Source organism: Molothrus aeneus, chromosome Z, assembly GCF_037042795.1.
Source record: "Molothrus aeneus isolate 106 chromosome Z, BPBGC_Maene_1.0, whole genome shotgun sequence".
Taxonomy (NCBI): domain Eukaryota; kingdom Metazoa; phylum Chordata; class Aves; order Passeriformes; family Icteridae; genus Molothrus; species Molothrus aeneus.
This window is the reverse complement of record NC_089680.1, coordinates 27,651,859-27,668,341: the sequence shown is the minus strand read 5'-3', so window position 1 is coordinate 27,668,341 and position 16,483 is coordinate 27,651,859. Positions and strand designations below refer to the sequence as shown.

The following is a 16,483-nucleotide window of genomic DNA, read 5'->3' as shown; positions in this document are numbered from 1 at the left end:
ATCCCAAGTTAAAATGTTCTAATATTTGTTTTCTTTTGTGTATTTATATTATGTGTAATGCTTTTCTAAAACGAATCCCTCTGGTCAGACAAGATTTTCTTGATATGTAATAATTATGATTATCTGCTGGGGCAGATTGTGTATCTTCTTATTTTTACTATCAGTAATATGTGTATTTTTTAAAATACTATCTCCTACATTAAAAAATAAACATCTCTGCATTTTCAATGTACTCTAGATGATAAAAAGAGAGCAGAATACCTAAAATGTCTCACATAAGATTAATCCAAGGATCTAAATATTGATGAGAAATAGTTTCATTCTTCATTCAGTTCTTTCCCTTATGTCCATCTTCTAATAGGTAAGCTGTGTGGAGAAGTGAGTGTAGTAGGAGACGAAGGATGGTACATAGTAACAGTCTTTACTTCTGCATCTGGAAGATAGAGATACTGATGGTGTTTATTAGCTCCTTTCTCACACAGCCATAGTAATTATGATTCATCATGTATTAAATACCTCTGATAAAGGTAACTAGCTTTCATTTACATGTAATAAGTCTGCTTACAGTAGCTTGCATATAAACCTTTATTTGTGACATCACATCAAAAAGTCCCATAATTTTGCCTGCTAATTTGCTAAGCTTTGAGCTTCATTTTCCAAGATACTGAAAGCTCTAGGGTAGAAGCAATGAGAGAAATGCAGCACCTGAGAAAATTTGAACCAGAATGTTTCAAGCTGAGCCCACAAAAGAATAGGGAAGTAAAATTAAACCCCTCCTCCAGTAAGTCTAGCTCTGGGGAAGTCTAAAATTGCTCCTTCTCTTCTTTACTTCCTTGTAGCTTATTTCTGGGTCTTATTCACTATTTCTTTTCAGATTATACTACATGTTAACAAGCTTTATTCAAAGTAATTCTTCTGTCTTTTCTATAATCTCATAAGTTTTGTTATGAATTTTGCCTCTGGTGCTTCTTTGTTGTTTGGATTTTTTCCTCTTTTTAGTTATGTTGGTCTGTATACAGTAGTATGAAAAATATGTGATAGTTTGCTTGCTACTGGTACACAAATACATTCACTCTAAAACTGTACTTTCTTCTTTTGCATTATTCCAGGGATGATGGTTTACTATCAGTAATACAAGGCGATTTGTACACATCAGACATTGCCATATGTAAAGTGAAAGAATAGCAGCAGTAAGTCTTCATTTTAATCCTTTCTGAAGCAAACTTCAATTTATCCATCCTGAGATTTCCACTGCCTCACAATGTGTTCAGGGATTTCCTGGTCTTTAGGTTTAAGGCAATAGGAAACTGCAAAATACCCCATGCAAAGCAAAGCTGAAACAAAAGCAGGGTTAAAAATCTTGTAAACTGGATCATGTACAGACAGTTATAACATCTGCTTGTGCTTGTTCATGAATCTCTCCTACATGGGAGAAGTCAATTGCAAGTGATTATTATTTGTGGATAGTAAAAAATATAAAAGCATTTCCCTGTCAGACTATTTGAAACTGCCTGCAAGCTACAGATCCTGAAAATGTCATGACTGAAGTTGTGGAATTGTTTCATTTCTCTTTATTGCCACTGTTTCATTGCCATTGGTTCATATTCTTTGTGTGTGCATGAGTTGCTCTAATACAGATTTTCCTAGTTTCTGCTGGTAGCCTAGAGTTTGTTTCTTTTTTTGCTGTTTATGAGCTCTGATGGATTTTAAAGGCTAGCATGGCTCTGATCGGCCTCAGCAGAAGGTAGTTGTTGCAAGTTCTAATGCAATTCTTTATTTCTTTGCAATTCTTTGCAAAACTTTTATTTCAGATCTACCTGAGAAAATGTTCCAAATCCTCACAATACTGTTGCTGGAAATACAGATCTCCATGGTTTCAGGTAAGAGAGAAACAGCTTTTCAGTTCCACTAACAGAACTAATGCAGCTTTTAGCATGTGGGCTTCAGCACCTCCAGCAATACTTGCATGAATGGTCAGTAATGTCTGGAGCCTCTGCTTTCTATCTTATAGAAGGCACAGGCACTGACTGAGCACAGGACAGGTGTCTGTCACTTTCCAGAGTCAGGGAACATATTGTGCATTGGCAGCTGAGATGTCCAGCATCAGTGGCATGGCTGTGAGAAGGAGAATGACCAAAGCAACCAATGCCCACTGGGAAGTGTGAGATGGTGTGAAGTATAATCACTTGTGTTCCCCTGTTCATGCCTGTAGCAGAAGCAGCTTGGCTAAAACCCAGAAGGAGCTAGGCACTTTTTCACAAAATTTTCTCCCTTGCTACAGTTGCATGGACTTCTCTTTGCAGTGTCACTACCAACACTTCCAAGTGCTCCTGAATTGTCTACCAATACATAGCACGTCCAATATGGAAAGTAGTAACAAAGTATATTGAATGATGTATTAGAAATAACCATATCAAGTACACTTTAAAATGGCAACCTATTGATAACAATATTAATTTCAGATTGGGTGAATGGCTGAGATTATTTTGATATGTTTTCTGCAATACTGTTGCACATATCTGAGAAAACGCATGAGATCAAATGATACTCACATGGTTCCAGGTTTGTGGAGACTGTAATTGCTACATAGCAATTTTGAGCTATACACATTTATCCAGTGCAACTCCGTTTAACAGGAACTACACTGGTATTCCTCCTTGTAAAGGATAGTGACATTAGATTTACAATTTCCACAATTAATTGTTGCTTTTATTACAACCTTAGGACATGTAAGAGACCATATCACAGTTTGATAAAAATGGTCCCTGTGTAACCACTGGCCTAGCCTTAAGTTACTCAAAAAATGCAAAAAAACCTCAAAAAAAACCCAAAACCCACCACCAAAAATTTGGTCACTCTGCCCTCATCTTTCAGACTCTGTAATCAATACAGAATATAGATGATTTGCTATTATTACTATATGGTAAAAATATTAGTGTGAATATGAACAAAAAATGCTTAAAACTTTTAGTCAAATCAGTAGCCATATACCCCTGACTGTGTGACACAGTTTTGCCCAACTTTAAAGAAAATCAGAACATATTTTGATGAAACAAATGAAACTGTTCTCTTTTCCATACATAGCTTTATTTACAGTTGAAGTTCCTCAACAGCTCTACACTGCAGAGTATGGGAGCAACGTGACCATGGAATGCAGATTCCCTGTGAATGGCTCAGTGGATCTAAGACTTCTGACTGTTATTTGGGAGCAGAAAAGGCAGGGCTTGTTGAAATCAAAAGAGGTGTGCACCTTCCGCAATGGGAACGCACTCTGTCCATCTCAACATCCTGATGATGTAGGAAGAGCATCACTTCTGCACAGTGAACTGAAGCTGGGACGAGCCATCCTCCAGATCACCAATGTTAAGATCACAGATGCAGGATCATACCTTTGTCTCATTGACTACCAGGGCGTGGACTACAAATACATTGCTTTGGATGTAAGAGGTGAGGGGTTAAATTAAATCTAATTGTATGCTCGTTGAGATGTCTCTACTAAATTCCTACAGGCTTGCAGAAACTGGTTAATCTGAAGGAATTTGTTGCTAGTTGTCCCACCAAGACTTTGTGCTCAGCCCCCAGCTGAACTAAAACAGTCGTCTTAGTGGTGCCTAGCCTTTCCATAGCTGAGCTCCTCCCAGAGCACCTGGTGCAGGGGAGGGACAACATCTGTTCTCCTTCCATCCTTCTTTCTACAGCCTTCTTCTCCAGTGCCACCACCTCCCTCGTCTCCTTTAGTCCCCTTATTGGGCCACCCTCTGGTCATTCCAAAAAGTTTCTCAGAGATGCTTTGATACACTTATGAATCCTGCTGCAATGGTCCAAGTGGCTGGGGATTCCCCAAGTGACTACATTTCCCAGAGCAAGGACATGTGATTTTCTGTGTCCATTGAAGCCAAATGGGCATTAGTAATAAACGTATATGTTAATGGAAAGTAAGACAGTCTAGATCTTTGAAAGATTTTTGGTGTTTCCCACTAGTTGCATGTCTGTGTGATGCAAGGCAGCATTCATTTCCCACCCAGATATTTAAATAAAAATATTTATCAAATGCAAAAATGGACACAGACATTCTTAAGACCCACATTAGTTCCTATGAAAAGTCAATTCTTTTTCTAATATGATGAAAACATTACACTGTTTATAAGCTACGGTAAAACAAACATGAAATCAGGCTTTCTGGAAGTGGCATATTCTAAAAGTGAAAATAAGTCCCATAAGATTCCACTTGTCTCTTCTGTCTTAATAAATCATAAATTTAGTGTCAACTGTTGTCCTGCATAAACACACTGAAGTGTGTACTTTTGCTGTAGGCACGGTAAGGATTGAATAATTCATTTTGCATTGTTCTACAAAACATCCTTCATAATTTTAAATAAGTGTTCCACAGATATAGCCAGAGACAATGCATAGGATTAAAAGGAAGCAGGGAAAGTGAAGTGGGAAAATGACTGTTGTTGCATACAACAATTTCACTCAAAAACTTCTCATGCAGCATCTTACAAGAGAATAAATACTCAAGTAATGAGAATACCAGGTGAAGACAAGTTTGTTTTTATGTGCCAGTCAGAAGGCTTTCCTCTGGCAGAGGTTTTCTGGCAAAATGAGAACTTCAATCTCAGCGGATCTGCAAATACCACCTATACACTGACTGCAGATGGTCTCTACAATGTCACCAGCATCCTGACATTCAAACCAAATATGAGTGAGAACTACACGTGTGTCTTCTGGAATAAAGAACTGAATGGAGAAACTTCAGGTCACTTTTCCATTTTAGGTTCGTATGACCTTGAACTTGTACATGGCAGTGTTCATACATATATCATGTGCTATGCTCTATCACTGGAGTTCAGTTCTAGAAATCAGTGTAATATTGATTCTTGATTAACTGAACAAGCCAGTATTATTTGTGTCTTTGAAGTCTCAGCTAGCTTCCACTCCAACAAACCAGTCTGTATTTTTCTGTATATTTTAATTTTAGAGTAGCTTTCCTTATTTTCCTGCCAATACAGAGGGAATTTTTTCAGCTGCATGGGCATCTTCCTTGATAGTCTCCTACTTAATTGTTCTATCTAGCTGTCTACCTTGACTTCAGCAAGGCTTTTGACACTGTCACCCCTAATATCCTCATGGCTAAGCTCAGGAAATATGGGTTAGATGAACAGGATCAAGAACTGGTAAATTACAGAGTCCACAAGGTCGTGATCAGAGGAATAGAATCCAGATGGAAGCCTGCTGTAGGTGGCATTCCCTAAGGATCAGTACTGGGTCCAGTCTTATTCAATTTATCAACAACCCAGACAAAGGAATCAAAAGCACTCTCCACAGGTTTGCTGGTGACACTAAACTGGGTGCAGTGACTGATCCACCTGAAGGCATGGACCTTGATTAGCCGGAGGGCTGGGCAGAGAGAAATCTAGTGAGGTTGAACGGAGTCTAAGGTCCTGCACCTGGGGAGGAATTGCCTCGTGTGCCAGCACAGGCTGGGGCTGACATCTGTGAAGTGGATGGAAGGACCTAGGAATCCTGGCAGACAAAAAGCTCTCCATGAGGCAGCCAAGAAAGCTAATGGTATCCTGGGGCACATTAGGAAGGACATTGCCAGCAGGTTGAGGCAGATGATCCTGCTCCTTTACTCAGCAGTAGTGAGGCCACATCTGGAGTGCTGTGCCCAGTGCTGTGCCCAGTTCTGGGCTCCTCAGGACACAAGAGAGAGGAGGTACTGGAGTGGGTTCAGCAACGGCCACAGGGATGATGAGGGGACTGAAGCATCTCTCTTATGAGGAGACACTGTTTAGTTTGGAGAAGACTGAGAGGAGGTCTCATCAATATATAGAAATATTTCAAAGACAGATGCCAATAGGATGGTGACAAACTTAAACCCCATACAAATGAAAGATTTGACTGGCTTTTTAAAAGGCTTTTCACAGTAATAATTCAGAACAAATTATTCATAATATGAGTGTAAATCACTATGTTGATAAATTTTACAAATCCTTTGTTTAGTCAGAGCAAGACTTTGGAGGAACAGAACCAATAACTTGAGAAACAATGCCTGTTTTGTAAGTTATAAATTTACTCTCCTTTAATGTTTTTAACAGCTTTAATGAGTACACAGTATAGTGGACAAAAATTCCTGATCTCTTTAATCATCCCCACATGTGTGATTGTAGCTGTCCTACTCTCTGCACTAATAATATTTCAGAAGAGAAAATCATTCAAGAATGAGCAACCCAAAAAAGGTACATTTTACTTCAGATAGTGAAACTTTTCACTATTTCTTTACTTTTTCCTGTGAACAACCTTGAGGAAATTTTAATAAGGCACACATGCATGACTTCAGTCACATTTTATTTCTAGATGACAAGAGGGTAGAATATGAGATCTTGGATAATTTTAATTGGGTTTTATTTTCCTCACTGTGTTACTTATGTGAGACAAGGTGTATGGAAAGATACATTTTTAAAGCTGACCAGTTAGTATTCTGTACAGAGCACAAACTTTGCCTTGCATGAAGACTGTAAAAGCATAGTTTGAACAGTGTTTTCTTCATAGCTACAAAGACACTGTGGCTACAATATATTACACAGATTTTTTATTTTTCAACTCCATTATGGCTCTACAACTAAAATGGTGTGATACAGGACTATTGCAGTATTTCCTTCCTTGTTTGCATATGCAGTAGTACAAAACTAATAAAGCTAGTATTTTCTTGCACATGAACAGACTCCAGTAAACCAGACTATATGTATTTATAGTCATGAGAGTCTTAACATTATGACTTCAGAATTTGATTCAAGTTTTGTAAAGTTTTTGATTCAAGTTTTGTAAAATAAAAGAAATGGAGAGAAGTTTATTTATTTGATATTATTTAATAAAACAACTGTACTTACAGCTCAGTTTAATCTAAAGATTTGTTGAATAGTTATAGTTACAATATAGTTTCTTTCAAATCTAGAAATGTTTATGCTAAATTTGTATATATTTACTTTAACAGACAGGAAAAGAAAACTGAACCCTAATGCAAAGGATGAGAACAGTAAGTCATAGGCAATTTTTAAAATTTACATTTACAGATTTTTCCTTCTTACATCTAAAATCTTAAAAAATATGTAGATTGAAACCTAAATAATGTTACATCAGAATAGAGGGTAGTTTTGAGTTTTAAGTTTTGAGTTAAAAACTCTTTTATTCTTGAGTTTTTAAAAAATGAAGTTTCTAAAGTTTTGACTTTCTCTTGGGCAATGCAAAAAATTATAAATATTGGTTCCCTTTCACTGAGGTACCAATACCTTTCATATACAACTCAGCATACACCTCTGTATACTAGCTGGGGTTCTAGTAGTCTTGGCTGAGAAGGATACTCACAGAAAGCTGGTTGTTTTGGATAGCACCAAGATTTTTGTGGCAATAGTCTGTTATACTTTTAGCTCAGGCTACAGGTTTTAACAACAAATAAAATGATACCTCATTTATCTGGAATATTATATCATCTCCTAGGCTACTTCTTGTCTTATGAGAATCTGACTTGCCGAGACATCCAGAAATTTTTATGTTTCAGAGGGAAGACAATACCTAAAAAACTGTGAGGATGCATCTAACTGTTCCATACTAAAACTGAACTGAAAAAAAAAATGATATGACCATAGAAAACCATAAATCAATCTGATAAGAAAAGTCTTAATATACCTACTGACATAAATCAATTCTGTTACCTAGAGATAACAGTTTGACAGGCTAATGCACTGTGAGGTGAGAGGCTGTGGCCAGTGTTAGGTACAGAGGTGCTTGGTTCAGCCATAATTCCCTTGGTGTCCAAGCAGACCCTCACATAGTGAATTGAGGTCAGCCCTGAGGCTGCCAAGGAGGACAAATGGAGTAATACTGTGATGCAGCTAACCAAGTGAACACAGAGACAACTCAGGGCTTTTCCAAGGACAGGATTTTTTTGAGAATCCACCCATATTTCTCACTGCTAAAAAAATACATGAAAAAGTCACCAGCTTAAAAAATAAATTTTGTAGGTGAAAGCTAGAGATTGGATGAAGAGAGCATGAATTCGCTGATTTCCAAATCACCTCAGGTTGTCATGTTTGCATCTTAACTGTGTTTGATCCACTGCCATCAGTAGATATTACAATTGAAACAACACTTTCAGAAAGACACTTCCACCTTCCAGAAACCTTGCTGCAGGCAAAGTCTCATTCTTATTTTTCATGTGACAGTGTGAAACTTCAGTGGCATCATGCCATGCATTGTTGAATGAACACAAGCTCAAGGCAAGCAGCATTCTGGAGAACAGCGTTGGTGCATGTCCAGACATCATTCCATGGCATATTGTCTGAGCATAGCTTGGCTTCCCCTGGCTTTTTGTATTACTTTTGTATTTTTCCACTTTGTAGCCTCTTCTGTGCACTTAGTGAAATGAAGAAATTAAAGGAGACAAGGCCATTCTTTGTGGTTTTACTTCTTCATTTTAATGACAAAAAAACTTTGTCTTACTTGCAACATGCAGTAAGTCAGATGACAAACATTTATATTTCTCAGCATTGGATGTTTTTAAGAAACCCTGGAAAGAACCTTTTTTCCATGATGAGTAGGTAGTTGAAGCATAAAGCCACAGATACTTTACCACAGTGCCTTGGAAATGACCCATACAGTCCTGGTTACAGTAACAAGGACTGTTAATGTTACCAGTTTTAACTTACAGCTCGAGCTGTATCAGAACCGAATATATAGGACACTTAAACTCATCGCTGAAGTCCCAGTTCTGCACACTTTTAATCACATGCACATATTTACTGACAATCATTACCATGGATGCTCTCTAAACAGATTTCAGTTTTGTTATTTCATTTATATGGCTGAAAATGAGTGATAGCTTTGTTGTAATAGAAAATTCAGACTTTGGACTACAGATGAAAGAGGTAATTCTTTCCTGGGAAAAGATCCCAGCAGATGTTCTTTTAAATTATAACAGCTTTAAGGAGCCATGGTAACTTCAGCATGATAGTCTCCTGATAACCAGGAGACTGAGCTTTCACTCTTTACGACTCAGTTGTTAAAATCAGGCTTTTTATACTTAAATCACTGCAGATTTTTAAACTAATACTATTGCATTTTCTTTCTTTAAGGTGATGATTTTAACTCTCAGACTTAGGCTTTATACTTGTCAACTGCCACAGCTTCAAGAGACAGTGGGAGTGTGAGTCTGTGAAAATTCTTCATCTACATGCCACAATTTGCACTTTTTTCATCAGTTTTTGGGGACTTCAAAAGAAAATTACAGCACTTTAGCCTTAGGATAAAAAGTGGACACATGGGGATGTATTTACACTGCAGCGATGGAAAGATATGCCTCCTCAGATACCGTATCTTCTTGAAGTTACTGAGAACCATGCTGTCATGAAATGTGGTTTACCACTGTGGAGAGGTCAGCTGAGAGCATTTGATATACTTTACTTTTGGACTTACTGTTGCTCAAGGGATTTTTCTTTAAGAATGCCTTTATCAACTGTTCCAGTATCAGGAATGGTGCTTGGAGTAAAAAATCTTGTGGAATTTGAATAAAAGCTGTAAATGCTATCTTATGTCAATTATCTTTCTGTTGGAAGCATCATTACATGCCCATATCCCATTTCCAAATTTTCTAACACATTAAACTGCGTATTACCAGAAGTACCCTCTCGCATCAGTGTATGCACTTGTATAACTTGTATCATTGCAACAGCTGGAAGATATTTCATATCAAGAGCAATAAGAGGTTGAAATTAAATAAAATGACAGACAAAAAAAAAAAAAAAACCAACCCAATACTAGCAATAAGTCAACATTATGTTGCATAAGAGAATTTTAATGTCTATATAAAACCTCACAAGTAAGTCAGGTAAAAAAACATGAACTGTGATATTATGCTACGTAAAAAGTTTCAAATTTGAACTGATTATTCAACAGAATTTTCTTTAGGAGGAATTTGGAAGCAAAAGTGAAAATGAAGCTCAGATAGATTTCTGCACTGGTTATTTTTAAACAGTAATTTTGCCTTTGTTCAGATGAAGAAGTGAGTCTTTTCCATGCCAGGCTGCTTTGCTTCCTAATACTGGAATGCCAGATTTGGGAAAACATCCAAAATGAAACACCTTTTCCTCTTAGTCAGTCATGAGATAGTGAAGCAAGGGCACTCGGTAAGATCTGTCATATTGTTTTGAAAGACCAGTGGCTTTGGTAAGCTGTGTTTTCTACTAAAATAGATGTAACAAGATTGAAGAAAGGTGTTCACATGGAAGCTACTTCTGTTATGACCTTGCTCTTAGAAGAGTTCCACTGATTGAAGTTTTTGCATAGCAGTTACTCTGAATTTGGATGGGAACTGCTTCTCCAGTGTCACTTTGCAGCTATTTATTCCAGCAAAAAGTGGACCTACAGTGCTGCTAGGAGACCAGAACATCAGCATGCACCCTCTCTTGTTTCACCAGGACAGGTGGTTTTAAAAAGCAGGACTGCCATTGATTTTACTTTGGAGGAGAAAAACTAATCTCTCTCTGACATCATCTGTAATTTAATATCTATGTATTGCACCTTTAATTACCCATTTGTAGCCACTGGATTCAGCTGAGACAAATCCACACTAGGCTTGCTATGTCCTATGTCCTTGATGACATGGCAAATCTGGCACATGTCAGAGAATCAGAGGCAGCTTCTTAAAGCATTGGTTAGCTTAATATGGAATAGCAGCTTGGGAACTGCCCTGGCTTGCACCATTTAGCAATACTTAAGGGTCAGTACATAAGGTCAAGCAATTTCTCTCTGTTCCAGACTTGTACTCTGCTGGGAACTATGAGCCCTTGCTCTTCTGTCAGCTGGGGTGAAATCTAACCCACTGTATTTCTGGAAAGAGTTAATTTTGCATTTTTCTGTTTATTTTTTCCTCATGAAAATGAAATCGAAGTAATAAAAATGAATTTATGTGGATGGACATAAATAGTACACTGCAGTCTTTGCAATTAGGTTATAGTGATTATCATTGTTCCTTGCTGAAATGGAAGTCATCTTGTCATTACTTTATACTGGTGAGTAAATGCTGCCTTGGTGTGAGCAACGCAGAACAAGTGTGGGTAGCATTTCCTGCCCATTTTACAGGCAAGGCAAACACCCTGCTTTCCCTCTTACTGGATTGTACACTGAAAGGTTTCACCTGGCATCCCTAGGCAGAGGCAGCTCAGCTTTCCACAACACTCCTATGACCTGTCCACTCTATTTCATTATGAATGGAACAATAGCACTGTTTACTGCAATAACTGTAAGAATACCTAGAAAAGCCAAAAGCTCATGAGTTTCTATTTTCACCAGCTCTTGCTCGATGCTTATGAAGCTGACTGTCACATCTGAGTATGTGAAAGGTAGCTTGTCAGCAGCTTGGCAGTCTATATATGTCTATGAATTCATGCAAGACTTGTCTTTTACTGTAAACCACTGAGCACATGATACACGTGTGACATGATGAGTCTCTGTTCTTTCTGCTTCACCTACTGTTTTACATGCTGTGATCTCCAAACAGCTGAAGTGAGTTCTCACATACACACTGCCTGCAAAATGTTTGAAGGGTTTGTGTTCTGTTTGTCTGTGGTGCTCTCTCTGTGTTTTTTGTTGTTGTTGTTTTGTTTGTTTGCTGGGTTTTTAAAAAAATTTGGGTTGTTGGGGGTTTTTGTTTGTTTGGTGTTGTTTTTTCTTTGGTTTTTTTATAGTTTTGAACTTGATGGTGAGTCATGATGTTGTTAGACCATAAAACTATTAGGTATTTTTAAAATTTGACTTAATTGTACTGTCATCTGACATTTTTGAATGGCAGAGAGGATTCCTTGCATAAAAAGATACTGTTACTCTTTCTGATATGTACTGCCTCTATTCATCTCCATACATTTGTCTCAACTAGGTCCATGTCATAAGCAGCAGCATCTTAGTGTACTGGAAAAAAGTAGGGATTCAACTGAAGTTGGTGTAATGTTTGTGAAAACATGTGCAATGAATATACTCAGTGGTTTATAGTCACCTAAAACATAGTTCACTGAACTTTCATGATGACCATTTTTCACGAGCAAGTAGAGAGTTTGTTTTCAGTATTGAATTGTTCTGGTATGGCTAAGGAAAATCTACTTTTCCAATCCAATGACCTGCTTTACTATGTATGAGTGAGGTACATGCCATTTTAGCACAGGAGCAACTGGCAAATAGGGTGATTAGTCTTTCTGTTAATTCCTCACCTCTGCTATCAACCAGAGATTTTAAGGGCTTACAGTAGGTTTATTTCAGCTTTTCTACAACTGCAACATTTTCAGTAGCTGTGAACTGCAGCTTGGTCTGTGATTAAGAGCATAGAGCAGAATAAGATTAGCTGTTTGTACCAAGTTCACTTTCATACTGGTAGCAGCCTAAACCCATACTATTTTCTTGATTCCCATTACCACAGACACGTCTGAAAGCAACTGCTAACATCAAGAAGGTTAATATCTCTGGAAGAAGACTGAAGCAGAAGAGATATTCCTAACAGCCAATTGAAATACCTTATAAGACTAAGTCGGCATACTAGAAAACCAGCAGCTGATTCTGACTATGGGAGCAATTGGAAATGCCTTTTAGAATTTTGGACATCAAGAAACCTCTATTCTTCCTTAAGAAATACTGCAGTCATCTTTTCTTAGAGAATTTCTTTCATCTGACAGAACCATACGGTTTACCACCAAAACCGATACCTACCTACTCCACAAAATAGTTACAGAGATAGTTTTACAAACCATCTCTATACAGTGAGGGTCACAGTTACAGGAATAAGTCTAACTTGTCTTTTCCTTCTGTGGGGATGGGGATCAACTAAGCAATCTTAGAAGTCCCTTCTAACCCAAAATGATCTTTGACTGTAAACCTGTTGTTCAAATTAACTTCCATATCCTTTGTCATTATCTCATTTTACTTTTACTCTGATGAACACGTGGCCTTAAAGTATAGCCTTAGATCAATGACTACGATGTGGTTCAACAAGATATCCTGGTTTTCCTCACCATATGTCAAGCATGCTGTGTAATACTTTTTTATAGCCAGTGCTTGTTAATATTTCACTCAAACTCAATACACAGCCATATGGTAAAAAGTAGCTGAAACAGGTAAGTGCACTGTACAAATATTGTTAAAAGCTGACTTTAATGAACTACTGAGTTCACTTCTGCATTTATTTTCAATGCAATTTTCAGCAGCTGTTTGTTTACTCACAAGCACATTTCCTTAATGGGCTTTTCCAAGTGAGAAGTGAAACATCTTTCATGCAAAGTCTATGTTAGAAACCACTTTACATAAAGAATGATGCAGTAGAAATTTGCACAGTGGGCTTAAGCTCATTCCTTACAGGTGTTTTTCAGGCAGTAGGGTGAGATGATTGCCTGAGTCTCTGCTGGTGAAGGTGGTACTTTCACTAGTGAGGGGAGGAACCTACCTAGTCAGAAATTTGGGGTTCTAATCACAACATTGCTAGCAAGAGGATTTCTGTGCTACTGGACAACAGTATTTGTGTAGGAAGTCAACCTTTTTCAGGTGATAGGACAAACATAATCCTTACAGAAGAATAATAGATAATTGTCAGTCTTAACTATGCAAACCTGGTGAAACAGAGGCTAGGCATCAGTGAATAGATGTATAAACTTGAGAAAATCACTAAGAAAGGAGAAGCTGTTGGTGAGAATAGGGAACAGGAGAAGGTCAACATTTTTTTTTCAAGAGGGACACAGAATGTTTGTGAAACTAATAAAGTCAGATGAAGCACTGTGAGTTCAAAGAACTTCCCAGTTCATATAAGAAGTTATAACTGCTGAGCCATGCTTCTGTACAACCCCAAAATATTGTGGTCCTAGTGCACAGATGTCCCTCAGACTGGTATGAAAACTGAGAAAGCAAGACAGCTTTCTGAAAAATTTATAGAGCAGAAGCAATATTTTAGACCTCCTAGCAAAGTCTTTGATTTTCTCTATGTTTGCCATGCATGTACTTTATGCTCCTAAAGAGTTGTGAAGTAAAATGCAAGAGAGTAGACCTTGCTGAGATACTGGGGAAGATGTCAGGGGTTAGAGTCTGCTTCCGGTCTAGTTAAATGCCCAAAACCAGGTACAGAATCTAATTCACCAAACCTAAGAGATGGTGAATCTGGTGAATTCCCATCTGTGAAGCTTATTTAAATGAAATTTCACAGAGATGGATGAAAATTAGTATATGTGGTGACTTGGAATGATTTCTACTGTCCCATACATTCTTCTCTTAATATAGGTTTAACTTCAGAAGAGACTACTCACTCCATTGTTTTAATTGCCACTATCTTAGGTGTATGAAGAACTGTTTGTGTCCTTTATAAAAAGTCTCAAACTTCTTTTCTACAGAGTTGTTTAGTTTTCCAAAACTAAAAATGCTTATGACCACTGCTGTAAGAGGACAGAAGGTTAGAGCCCCTGTCCTCCTAGAACCTCCACTGGAAGAAGCTGGGTTGGATACTCCCAGTATTTCCACAATGCTGAGTTGTACAATTGTATCCGAGACTGCAGAGAGATGGGTGAAAACTGTCCAAGGCTGGCAAGCATTTTCTTTCTTCAGCCAAGGCAGACTTGAACAAGACATACTGTGGAAGCCAGTTGGGCACAAGCCAACTCTGCTCAGTTAGTCACTGCTGACTATCTGGTCTCTAATACTGCAGACACCACTATTCTGGAAGCCAAACTGTGCACTAGGATAATGTAACACTCCTAGTGCTTCAAGGTGACTGATTATTGTCTAAAACCAGTTTAGTTGTGAATTTGGCCTGAGAGGAGAATTGATAATGGGTAGAAGCTAAAAGTTTCTTGACTCAAATATGGAAAGCTGTGAGGAATGATAGGAAGTGATTACAAAAATCAACTAGACAGACAGGATCCCAGGACCATGCAGAAAAGGCCAAGGATATTCTCCAGTCAAAGGTCATCATCTATGCATGTGCTGTGTGCTGGGTATTGATACAAGTCATGCATCTTTTGTTGATATGCATGTTTTGAGCTTCATTCGTTAACTGATATGCCTCAGGTACTGCAGCAGAATGCTCTATATTGGGTACTGTCCACTCTGTCATAGAGTGGACAGTACCCAGCTTGAATAATACCCTATTTGAAAAACCCACCAGCAATGGACAGAGGAGAGGGTGCACACTGCTTTTGGTATTGCAGAATGCTGAAACTAGCCTGACTCATCAATTCTGAACTTTAAACATTCTGGGGAAAAATAATGTTTCCTGGCAAACTGGCTACAGTGATACAAGGCTCCTAATAAAGGAATCAGTGATATTACTGGTAACTTATCTAAAGTTGCCGACTTGACACAGCTGGCCTAGAGACATTTGACTGATAGTCACTTTACCCTATAAAACCCAGTCTGCTTTCATAAAGTGTCTGCCCAAGAGCAGGCCATACAGCCTACCATCACAGTACTATATTTATTTGAACTTTGGGAAACAGTTGCAGGTAAAAGTAGCAGGAAAATAGCTGACCATGTTTCTGAAAAAGAGAGAGTAATTACATTGAGAACTCAGATGACTGCTTTCAGAAGGAATAAGGTTTGGCCCCATTTTCTATCTTTGGTGTGAGTTCTCCTAAGAAGACTTGAGAAAGGGACTACTTTTTTGTACTGAATCTTGCTATTTGTCATCTGATCTATTTCACAAGAAGTAAGAATTTCCTTAGAAAGGGATTCAATTAGCTGACTGCGTGTTTCTTAAGTGAAGCAGCAATATCTCCTATCTGATAATCTAGAAATGTTTTCCAAATGTATTTTACTGATGGAGAAGGTAAGTATGTACCTTAATAAAAGCAGACAGAAGGAGATCAAAGAAATAAAAGTAATCTATGAAGTTTCATTACAATCTTCATGTAACTAGTTTTAGAGTCCTTGCAAGATAAACTGCCAGTGAGCTTCAAGAGCAGGGCTGCCCCATGAGGGGCTATGAGCCAGGAACAGATAGCAACCTCAGCACCACATCCTCCCCAGCAAGGCTTAACACCAAGGTTAAGTAGGAAAAGGGTTGGTAACACATCTCTAAACAACCCCTTTTCAGTCAAGGTGATTGTGTCAAGTTCAAAACCCACCCAGGAGTCCTGACTGGGCACAGCCAGCCACGCCTGGACACAGGACAATCTACAACAGCATGCACCAATGGCCCAGTCAGGAAAAGCAGCAAGTCAGGATGCCAGGGACAGAGCTGGGCACAGACCTACCTATAGCTTGGCTCCGGCAATGTTTGGGTGCCTGACATGAATTTAAAGAGGGTTTGTGGGCCCATGGGCAGAGGATGCACTGGTGGGGTCACCATTGAGTCTGGCCAGGGTAGCTAGGGTAGTTAAAGCCCTCTGTTAGACATAGCCACCCAACAAGGAGGAGTCCATTGCCTTCTATAACACATCTTGTGTTCAATATTCCTAGTTTT

The 16,483-nt window shown here is 38.4% G+C and overlaps 1 protein-coding gene across 1 annotated transcript; it reads left to right on the top strand.

The window, feature by feature from the left end:
• Positions 1-507: 507 nt before the first annotated feature.
• On the top strand, positions 508-9,585 carry LOC136569180 (programmed cell death 1 ligand 2-like). The gene is made up of 8 exons (XM_066569527.1): positions 508-527; positions 1,110-1,190; positions 1,812-1,880; positions 3,085-3,447; positions 4,496-4,777; positions 6,102-6,242; positions 6,998-7,039; positions 9,135-9,585. Exons 3-8 carry the CDS (start codon positions 1,826-1,828, stop codon positions 9,158-9,160), a joined length of 909 nt encoding a protein of 302 aa, XP_066425624.1. The 5' UTR covers positions 508-527; positions 1,110-1,190; positions 1,812-1,825; the 3' UTR covers positions 9,161-9,585.
• Positions 9,586-16,483: the final 6,898 nt, after the last annotated feature.